Raw genomic sequence first — 11604 nt, forward strand, 5'->3', positions numbered from 1 at the left:
CTCAAAAATAATATATTTCCTTTTTCTCATAATATTTTCCCAAAATAATATATTGACAACACACGCGCTTATGAATACTTCTGAAATAAGCGTAAGTTACGTTTTGGTGATTAAGTGGTAATGATAATTACCGTTGTATCTTATATTCTCGACGTATAAGCGTTTGTATTATTTCGGGCTTGACAAGGTTAGTAAATATTATTTTTACTCTAAAAATAATATTTATATATCTTCACAAAATAATCATAAACAGTGAGGTGACAAAATATATTTACCGAATAAATATTTATCACTTTTAGTTTTGTGAAAATCCCACCTCCGATTATTTATAAATAAAGTTGTGGCGAAATATATTTTTGAAAACGTGTCAAAGTAGTCTAACACTTGTAAATAATTCTAAGTGTTAGATTTTTAGGAAAATTTCGCCAGAGTTTCCCCTGTAACTGGAGGTGGCCACGCTTTCAAGCGTATCATTTTCTTTTATAAAATCATCTCAACAATTTGTCAATTCAACCGAGTCATTTTTCCACTCTTCAAATAGAAGACTAGTATGTAAAACCGCGTTGTTTCATGAACTTGTAGTTTTTACAAAAACTACAGTGTAGATCTCGTTATTTTTAGTGGATCTATTCATAACATGGCTTAGTCTTGCAAAAACCTCGTTTTTGGAACAAATCACTTCTTACAACTTCCCGACAATTTTGTAAACATTGTTATTTTGTCGGATCTTTTATTCTACAAGTGTTTCTACACTTGTAGTTTATAGAAATCGTATTTGTTAACACTTTATCCATTTTTATAAAAACATGATTTTCTCGACACCCGGTCCTACGAATATACCACTTGTACATACGTAGATCGGTTTGTTTTAAATACTATTTTTCATGTTAAAACACTTTTATACAAGTTCATGTTTCTCGTGTGGTGGAGTTTCACCTTTTAACCCTTGAACCGCTGGCATCCAGTGTATGCCAAAATTCGAGATCTTAACAAAGTCGGGTTAAACGATGATAAGAGCCACCACATCATAGATCGGGCCATTTTAATCAACATGTTCAAATATTACGACATTTACACGCGTTTTGAGCTTTTATCCAACGATATACACGTTTTAGCAAACTTTAAAGTTCCATTAAGCGGGTTACCGACATTCAACCGACAAATATCCTTTTAACCACTTTAGACATGACCAAAAATGAGTTTTAAACGTTATACCTCTAGCTCGGGGCTAGGGAAGAAACTAGTCGAAAACTGCGTGGATAATAGCAAACGGTAGAGGTCCTTCGCGTTCCGTTTGTTCCGAGCTCCGTTGTACGTAACCACCAACACTTGTATGGACTTGGAATTGCAAGACTTGAACTCGAAAGCGGGTGGGTGGTGGTGATAGTGTTCGGCCGAGAGGGAGAGCAAGGGAGGGAGAGAGAGTGAAGGTGAGGTGTGTGTGTGTTTAGGTGTGAGAGGTGAGGATATTTATAGAAAAAGTCGTCTCGATCTTCGCGTAATCTAATATAAAATAATAAAGGACGTACTCTCCCGGTCCCACTAGTTGGCCGATTCCATTGAGTTGTAATGGTACTCGGTTCGTTTTCAATCGTTCAGTTACGGTTCAGTTTGGTTAAGTGCGTTAAGTGCGAGGTCTAACCCCGTTAGTTGTTTTAGCGCATTAAAAGCGGGTGTTAGGGTAATCAGGGACCCTAACTGGCTCAGAAAAGTACCAATATTAATTTTGGCAATATTTTTATGTTCTGGGTATTGTCCGGTTGTTCGGTCGGATAGTAATCCGTTAAAGTGCTTAAGATATCCGTTAAGCGTCATAAATAATATTTTTAGCGACACAATTTATTCTGCAAAGTGTCGGGAATAATTCCTCATATTTTGGCACTTTATTAATTAGCTAGAAGCTAGTGTGTTGATAAAAGTGCTGTGTTTCGTGCTTAAAGTATGTTTTAGGCACATCCAAATCTCTATATCTTATTCCTAGAGACGTAATCATACAACCCTTGTATCCCTACACACACTATGGGTGTAGTAAAATAATTCTGGCTCATTCAGGTCTTTAGAGGCAGTGTTTGCCTGATGCTGGCTATATCAGCATGTTCACTGTGTATCCGTTTAGTGCTACTGTGCTTTTGTGCATCATGTTTGTCACTAAGGTTCAGCAATTAAGTAGTGTAGTGACAGGAATATCAAAGTATGATGCAGATATGTACAAGTACCAACAATCAAGTAGCAGTTTATCAGCAAACTCAGTAAAGCACAGTAATTAGGCAATAATTAATAATTAATTAAGTCGTACGGATACCTGGTTTTGAGAGGGTTGTCACATTCTCCCCCCGTTAAATAAATTTCGTCCCTAAATTTAGGTTCTGCTTGAAGAAGCAGAGTTCCTAGGAAACAGGTGGGGGTATTTCTCTTTCATTCGGTCTTCACGCTCCCAGGTGAATTCCGGACCATGTCTAGCATTCCAGCGAACTTTGACGAGCTTGACACTGCTCCGGCGGGTCTTGTTAACTTTCCAATCCGTGACCTCAACAGGTTCTTCAACGAAGTGGAGCGTGTCATCAATATGAATCTCGTCGGTAGGAATGGCAACGTTAACTTGAGTTGGACTCCTCTTTAGATTGGATACATGAAATGTATCGTGAACGTTATTCAGCTCGGCAGGTAGATCCAACTTGTATGCTACTGTTCCAATTCTTTCCAAAACCTTGAAAGGACCAATGTAGCGTGGATTCAACTTCCCACGCTTCCCAAAGCGTGCTACACCCTTCCAGGGTGATACCTTCAACAAAACCATATCCCCAACCTCGAACTCTTGAGGTTTCCTTTTCAGATCTGCATAGGTCTTCTGGCGATCACGAGCCGCGCTAATGCGATCTCGGATTTGCGCGATCTTATCTGTAGTTTCCTGAACTACATCGGGACCTACCAATTGTCTATCACCTGCGTCAGACCAACAGAGCGGCGACCTGCACTTGCGCCCATATAAAGCTTCGAATGGCGCGGCACCAATACTGGTGTGGTAGCTGTTGTTGTATGAAAACTCAACCAGGGGTAAATGCTTATCCCAGCTACCGCCTAAATCCATCACACATGCTCTCAGCATGTCTTCCAATGTCTGAATCGTCCGCTCACTTTGGCCGTCGGTCTGCGGGTGAAACGCGGTGCTCATATTCAGCTTCGAGCCAAAAGCTTCCTGGAAGGATTGCCATATCCTCGATACGAACCTTCCATCTCTATCAGAAATAATCGAGAGAGGTACTCCATGGCGAGTGACAATCTCTCTCATATAAATTTCAGCCAGTTTGCTTGTATGATCCTTTTCGCGGATAGGCAAGAAGTGTGCTGACTTCGTCAAGCGATCCACTATCACCCAGATAGTGTCATGGCCCTTAGGCGTTCTTGGCAACTTCGTAATGAAATCCATGGATATTTCTTCCCACTTCCATTGGGGAATTTTTGGTTGCTGCAGAAGTCCCGAAGGCTTCTGGTATTCTGCCTTAACCTTGGCGCAAGTCAAACATTGGCTCACGTAGATAGCAACATCGCCTTTCATCCTAGGCCACCAATAATAATCCTTAAGATCTTGGTACATCTTATCCGCTCCCGGGTGGATAGAGTACCGTGATTTGTGAGCTTCATCAAAAATAACCTCTCTTAAATCACCAAACACAGGGACCCAAATCCTTTTCTCAAAACATAACGTTCCTTCCTTGTTTGGAACCAATATCTTCTCCATCCCACGGAGATATTCCTTCTCAAGGTTTCCCTCCTTGAGAGCTTCTTTTTGCGCTGCTCGAATGCGTGAGGAAAGATCGGTTTGGATAATCATTTCCATAGCCCTAACCCTTATGGGCTTGATTCTCTCCTTGCGACTTAGGGCATCGGCGACCACATTCGCCTTCCCTGGATGATACTTGATTTCGCAGTCGTAATCGTTCAACAGCTCAACCCATCGCCTTTGCCTCATATTCAACTCCTTCTGGTTGAATATATGCTGGAGGCTTTTGTGATCTGTAAAGATCGTACACTTCGTACCGTAGAGGTAGTGTCTCCAAATCTTCAAAGCAAAAACCACTGCGCCTAGCTCCAAATCATGCGTGGTATAGTTCTTTTCGTGCACCTTCAGTTGGCGTGATGCGTAGGCGATAACCTTTTGACGTTGCATCAACACACAACCCAATCCCTGACGCGAAGCGTCGCAGTATACCACAAAATCGTCGGTACCTTCCGGTAGAGCTAAGATTGGCGCGTTGCAAAGCTTATCCTTCAACAACTGAAATGCTTCATCCTGTTTGATTCCCCAATCAAACTTTTTATCCTTTTGCGTGAGGAGCGTCAATGGCTGAGCGATCTTTGAAAAATCCTCAATAAATCTTCGATAATAGCCAGCCAAACCCAAGAATTGCCGGATCTCGGTTGGCGTCTTTGGCGCTTCCCAATTCTTGATTGCCTCGATCTTGGTTGGATCCACATGAATTCCACTTTCATTTACCACGTGCCCAAGGAATTGCACGTCTCTCAGCCAAAACTCACACTTAGAGAATTTGGCATACAACTGCTCCTTCTTCAGTAGCTCTAAGATAGCTCTGAGGTGTTGCTCGTGCTCTGCCTTCGACCTTGAGTAGATCAAGATGTCGTCGATGAACACAATCACGAACTTATCCAGGTACGGCTTACAAACTTGGTTCATCAAATCCATGAACACTGCAGGTGCGTTTGTTAAACCAAACGGCATGACAAGGAACTCGTAGTGCCCATATCGAGTTCTGAAGGCTGTCTTTGGGATACTTTCCTCCTGTATCCGGAGCTGGTGATATCCAGATCGAAGATCGATCTTTGAGTAGAAACTTGAACCTTGAAGTTGGTCGAACAGATCATCAATCCTTGGCAAAGGGTACCTATTCTTGATCGTCAGCTTGTTCAATTCTCTGTAGTCAATGCACATACGGAAACTACCATCCTTCTTCTTGACGAACAAAACTGGAGCTCCCCAAGGCGAGAAGCTTGGTCAAATAAAACCCTTATCCAACAACTCTTGAAGTTGCGTTGATAACTCTTGCATCTCAGACGGGGCAAGTCTATAAGGTGCCTTAGCCACAGGCGCGACGCCTGGAACTAAGTCGATGCGAAATTCCACTTGCCTCTGAGGCGGCAAGCCAGGTAAGTCTTCTGGAAAGACTTCCGGATATTCCCTTACGACAGGGATGTCTTCGATCTTCGGCTCAGCAGCCTTTTTATCCACAATGTGTGCTAGAAAAGCAACACACCCTTTCTTTAAACACTTCCTTGCTTTCAGACAGCTAATAATCCGCAACGGCGTCTCACGCTTCTCTCCATGAACAATAATGGTCTCACCATCGTCGGTTGGAATACGGATAATCTTCTCGCGACAAACAATCTCTGCTTTGTTACTTGCTAACCAATCCATCCCTACTACCACGTCGAAGCTCCCCAACTGGACTGGTAGTAGATCGAGAGCAAACTCACGCTCTCCTAACTCGATTACGCAACCTCTAATCACTTCATTGGCTTCTACTAACTTCCCATTTGCTAGCTCGATCGAATAAGGAATATCTAACTTACTAGCGGCTAAACCAAGCATGTTCTTAAATTCTAGCGATACGAAGCTATAATCGGCACCAGTATCAAACAAAACAGACGCATAGCGTTGGTTTACAGGGAACGTACCAGTAACAACATTGGGATCCTGGCGCGCTTCCCTGGCCTCCATGTTGAAAACTCTTCCACGAGCTTGGTTCAATTCCGGGCAGTTCCTCTTGAAGTGCCCTTGATCTCCACAATTAAAACATCCGGGCCTCTGCCCGTTTCCACCATTGTTCCCAGCTTGGTGGTTTCCCTGGTTTCGGTTCACGGTGCCTGCTTGGTTAGCACGGTTTCCATCTCCACCCTGATTTCCTTGTGGGCGGTTCCCAGCACCACCACGGTTGTTTCTATTTCCATTTCCTCCCTGACCTCCCCGGCCAGCATTTGCCCAACAAGTCTCCTTCAGGTGGCCAACCTTTCCACATGCTTCACAAACTTTCAACCCACAACGACCGGAGTGATGTTTTTGACATGAGTTGCACTTGGGCTGTGCACCCATGTATCCCCTGCTCTTCTTTCTACCACCAACTGAATCTTGAGCTGGTGCATTCGATTCTCCCTTCTTAACCACCGTCCCGGTGCTTTGCTTGAAACTCGAAAACTTCCGCTTGCTACCACCAGAGGACTCCACATGAGTCTCCTTTTTCCTGGGTTCAATCTCATCGAACTTGTTTAACCGAATCGCTTCTTCAGTGAGAGCCACACTGAGATCAATGGCCTCTGTGATGGTTGCGGGTTTGGAAGAAGTCACCATACTGATTATCTGAGGAGCCAATCCCCAGATGAAGCGCTCAACCCTTTTAAACTCGGGCGTAACCATATAAGGTACCACGTGAGACAGATCGTGGAATCTCTGAACATATTCCGCTATCTTCGACCCTTCCATCTTTAAGTGCCAAAACTCGGTTTCAAGCTTTTGAATCTCCGCGCGAGAGCAGTACTTCTTCCGCATAAGCTCTTTCAATTCGGCCCAAGACAGGGCGTAGGCGGCAGCTTCGCCTAGAGTTTGCACTTGAAGGTTCCACCAAGATAGGGCTCCATCTAGAAACAGCCCTGAAATGTAAGTGACCTGCTGGTCGATCGCACATTTGCTCATACGGATGGTGGAATCAGTCTTCTCTGCCCAACGAACGAAGGCAACAGCACCACCCGTGCCGTCAAAGTTTGTGGGCTTACAATCCAGAAACTGCTTGAAGGTGCACCCTGCACATTCGTTTCAATATAGGAACTACATTAGCAATTGCTACAGGAATCCAATTAGACCATGGTACGTCTTAAAGACTTAGGGTTACCATGAGGGGGATTCTGGTTGCCGTTGATGTTCGTGTTGCTTCCGCTTGGTCCTTCTTGCGAGGCAGCATACTGAGCAATCGCGGCAGCAATGACTTCTTGCAGTTCTTCAGGAGTAGTGGGCATCGGCTGCGGTTGACGTCTTGGTGCCATTTCTAAAGATGCGTTCGTCGATTAGGCCATAGAAATCATACGTATATAGTAATAGTAATAGCATATAACATCTCATGTTATCAATATATCACACAACACATCCCATGTCCAACATCCCATGTCCAACATCCCATGTCCCAATACAAAAATAATCAATCAAGTGAATCAGGTATGGTGAGAATACGGCGATTGCATATATATCAAGACCATAAGCATAGTAAGTGTGTTAGTACATTCATCAATCACATAGAGGTTACATCACCCCTGTACAAAATACATCATATCAGTGTTACATACAATCAATACATCACATGTATCAACAAAAATCTGTGCAGTCAAATGGTCTTCAAAAGCTGTGCATAACAATCGCGGCCGTCTCACCGGTGTCTACCCTGGTAACGTCGATGAGCTCTAGACGGGTGGTGGTGGTGGAGGAGGATAGACAGGATAATGCAAGCGGCGAAAAAGAAGCCAGTCCTCCTCTAAGGCCTGCTGGGTGCGGATCACGGATGCAATCTGCTGCTCTAGGATCGAAAGTCGAGCAGCAATGTCCGGAGGAAAAGACCGAAATGGCTGAGCAGATGAGGATGACGGACCATGACATGAATAAGGAGGCATCTGAGCTCTCTCGAGCTCCTGCAAACGCTGAGAATGGGAATCATGCTGAAGAACAAATGACATCAATAGGTCCTCTAGGGTATGCCCCATATGAGGTGGATCAACGGGTGGCATAACGGGTAGCGAAGACCAGAAAGAAGGCTCGCTGACAGTGCCAAAAGGCATAACAGGAAAAGATGGAGTGGATGCTGAAACAGGAGATATCTGAGGCATGACAGGTAATGGCATCGGTACATGGCCAAATGGATGGGCGGAAGAGCCCTCTCCAGGCCCCGCTGGAGGTGCGAATGAAGGAATCTGAAACGAGAACTCAGGATGGTGAGCATCAATGCGGTGAGGAGGAAGCGGCGGAACATCCTCGTCAGCCGGTATCCAACCGTGCTGAGCCTCCTCGTCAGGGGGATCCATGTGCTCTGCAAACAGAGCATGCTCGGGCTCAATAGGTAAGGGATCAACAGGAGCTAAAACAGGATCAACGTGGGCATCAACATGATCAACAAGATCGACATGAGGGTCAACTGGAACGTCAGCGATCGGAGGGTCAACAAAAGGATCAACGTGAGCAACAACAGGATCAATATGATCGACATGAGGGTCAACTGGAACGACAGCGATCGGAGGATCAACAAGAGGATCAACAACATGGTCAGCATCTAACAAAGGTATATCATCAACAGGAAAATCGCCAAGTGGCTGACCCGCCAAAATAGGATCAACAGGAACATCAGCATGCGCCAAACCATGCTCATGTGCGGGATCGAAAGCAGCGGCCTGCTCTGGAGCTACTGCAGGCTCGGGATCGACAAACGCCATATCGAAGTCAAAGTCCGGATCGATAGGATCAAAAGGGTCGGCGGGGTCAACGGGGTCCTCTACAGGCTGGTCCATATGAACGAACTCAATATCACGGTCTGGATCGAATCCAGGGGGAAATACAGGGTCAGAATCCTCGATATCGTCATGCTCAAAAACAAAGCTCGGCATAGGGGCGGCAGATGACGCCTGGTCAGGATCCGAGTCATGAACGAAAAGCTGCGTGCTCGCCACATGTGATGGAGCAGATGCCACAGACTCAAAGGAGTCTGGGGCTGGAGAATGAACAGGCGAGTCTCCGACAGGAGCACCGGCGATCATCAAAAGACCGCCAGCGGGCAAAAGAGCTGGGTCAGGAACCTCGTCCTCGTATAGCTCATCATCGAAAAGATCAATATCGCCACCAGCCTCGGCATCAAGCATAAGCTCATAAGCTGGGTAGGATGCAAGAGGAATCGGGGCGGGAATCACAGCGAGAGGAAGATCCGCAGCAGGACCACCAACGATGGGCTCATCAACGCCGTCAGGTAGTGCGAACGGCTGAAAGTCGTCGTCGTCTGTACTAGTATAATCCGAGGTATGCACCTCGTGCTCTGATGACATAATCTCGTCTGACTCCATGGGTCGGGGTCCAGTAGTGTCCGAGTCTCCAGTACCTGAGGTGTCCATGAGTCTGTAATACAATCACAAGTATGCACAAATATCAGCAAATCAGGTAATCACACAAGTTACCACATAATAATCACATATTCCTCCTAGTCCCACTAGCCTCCCAGCCTCCCAGACTGTTCTTCCTAGTCCCACTAGCCAACTTTTCCCAGCCTCCCAGACTGACTCCCTAGTCCCACTAGCAAACATTTCCCAGCCTCCCAGACTGACTCCCTAGTCCCACTAGCAAACATTTCCCAGCCTCCCAGACTGACTCCCTAGTCCCACTAGACAACTACCTCGATCCGTTAGATCGAGCCTCGGCCTCCCAGACCGAGCCTCAGTCTTTCAGACCGAGCCTCAGCCTCCCAGACTGAGCCTAAAAATAATAAAATATGCTCAACATTTGTTTATAAAAAGTTTTGGATCTGGACTTAAGTGGTATGCAGAAAAACATTTTCGTGAGAGCCCTAGTGATCATAGTCTAGACTCAAAATGAACCCTAGTTCGCTATGATCAGAGCTCTGATACCAAGCTGTCACACCCTGGCTTTGCGGAAGCGTGGTTAATTTGGTGTGACTTCTTAATACCATAGCTTAACCATAACAAGCTATATGAATTTAAAATCATGCAAAGTCATCCATTGAAAATAAAATTGTCAAACATTGTCTAAATGGGTAAACACCCAACAACCATTACTTGTCTTAAACAGTACAACTACTACCATAATGCAAACATAAATAAACATGGTTCAGGGGCTATGGCTTGTCCAGGAAAGAGCCATAAGCCTTGAACCCGGATGACTCTGAGTCTAAATGCAGCGGGAAATCCTGCTAAACCGTGCCAGATCCTTAATTCCCTGAAATACATGTAAGTTGAAAAATCAACAATAATGTTGAGCGAGTTCATGCGAAAATGAGTAAATAAACCTTTATCTTTATCAAAAACCCTGGTATGTAGCAAATAAGGAAAAAGAGATCACCAACGGTTTGCAAGGCCATTGATATGTGTAAATGCAAGTAGGAAGGCTCAAACCTAGCAAATTTATGCGTCGGGAACAAAGTCATCCCAAGGTCCGTTCTGCTGGACCTGAGACTGGGCTCGCTACACCCAAATAGATCTACCGCTCCTGCCCCTCGGTCCTACCCTGAGGATTAATGACCTCAAGTTTCCGCCTACCCATTCACATGATCTAAGTAACCCTCCTTACGCTAACCATACCATGTATAACATATCCATAATCATTGTAACATGTATTTCACCCCCGCAGTTTATAAAACTGAAAACAGTTAAGAGAAAAGGGGGACATGAACTCACAGTGAACGCGTCACAAAATCAAGCAATCCAATATCCAGGTGCTGTGCAACGACCTACATGTGCTAATTCTATTAGACGGATGGCCGTGCTTTAGCTTCATAGTTTACATTTTTGGGAAACAGTTAGTCAACCGTTTCGTATATATATTTGATACGCATTCTCCTTCCCAAGGATGGGGGAATTAAATACATGTATACTTATATTATTTTATTAAGTCCCACTTAATATATTTTATTTCTTATTTCGAAATATATTCATTTTTCTCAAAAATAATATATTTCCTTTTTCTCATAATATTTTCCCAAAATAATATATTGACAACACACGCGCTTATGAATACTTCTGAAATAAGCGTAAGTTACGTTTTGGTGATTAAGTGGTAATGATAATTACCGTTGTATCTTATATTCTCGACGTATAAGCGTTTGTATTATTTCGGGCTTGACAAGGTTAGTAAATATTATTTTTACTCTAAAAATAATATTTATATATCTTCACAAAATAATCATAAACAGTGAGGTGACAAAATATATTTACCGAATAAATATTTATCACTTTTAGTTTTGTGAAAATCCCACCTCCGATTATTTATAAATAAAGTTGTGGCGAAATATATTTTTGAAAACGTGTCAAAGTAGTCTAACACTTGTAAATAATTCTAAGTGTTAGATTTTTAGAAAATTTCGCCAGAGTTTCCCCTGTAACTGGAGGTGGCCACGCTTTCAAGCGTATCATTTTCTTTTATAAAATCATCTCAACAATTTGTCAATTCAACCGAGTCATTTTTCCACTCTTCAAATAGAAGACTAGTATGTAAAACCGCGTTGTTTCATGAACTTGTAGTTTTTACAAAAACTACAGTGTAGATCTCGTTATTTTTAGTGGATCTATTCATAACATGGCTTAGTCTTGCAAAAACCTCGTTTTTGGAACAAATCACTTCTTACAACTTCCCGACAATTTTGTAAACATTGTTATTTTGTCGGATCTTTTATTCTACAAGTGTTTCTACACTTGTAGTTTATAGAAATCGTATTTGTTAACACTTTATCCATTTTTATAAAAACATGATTTTCTCGACACCCGGTCCTACGAATATACCACTTGTACATACGTAGATCGGTTTGTTTTAAATACTATTTTTCATGTTAAAACACT

The 11604-nt window shown here is 43.6% G+C and overlaps 1 protein-coding gene across 1 annotated transcript; it reads right to left on the reverse strand.

Annotated features, from left to right (window-relative positions):
* Positions 1-7461: 7461 nt before the first annotated feature.
* LOC118482634 (fibrous sheath CABYR-binding protein-like) lies at positions 7462-9102 on the reverse strand. The gene is made up of 4 exons (XM_035978209.1): positions 8953-9102; positions 8056-8361; positions 7819-7965; positions 7462-7686 (listed from the first exon to the last, which is right to left on the reverse strand). The coding sequence occupies exons 1-4, from the start codon at positions 9100-9102 to the stop codon at positions 7462-7464; spliced, it is 828 nt and encodes a 275-aa protein (XP_035834102.1).
* Between the last annotated feature and the right edge of the window lie 2502 nt (positions 9103-11604).

The sequence above is a fragment of the Helianthus annuus genome, chromosome 10 (genome assembly GCF_002127325.2).
Source record: "Helianthus annuus cultivar XRQ/B chromosome 10, HanXRQr2.0-SUNRISE, whole genome shotgun sequence".
NCBI lineage: Eukaryota > Viridiplantae > Streptophyta > Magnoliopsida > Asterales > Asteraceae > Helianthus > Helianthus annuus.

Excerpts from the sequence above, each read along its gene's own strand:
- LOC118482634 (XM_035978209.1), bottom strand. The coding sequence starts at position 9,102 with ATGGAGTCAGACGAGATTATGTCATCAGAGCACGAGGTGCATACCTCG. Across the intron at positions 8,362-8,952 it reads CTGCGGATCTTCCTCTCGCT|CCACTTGGCGATTTTCCTGT; the intron begins GTGATTCCCGCC and ends TTGGCGGGTCAG. Across the intron at positions 7,687-7,818 it reads CTGTTATGCCTTTTGGCACT|GAGCTCGAGAGAGCTCAGAT; the intron begins GTCAGCGAGCCT and ends CAGCGTTTGCAG.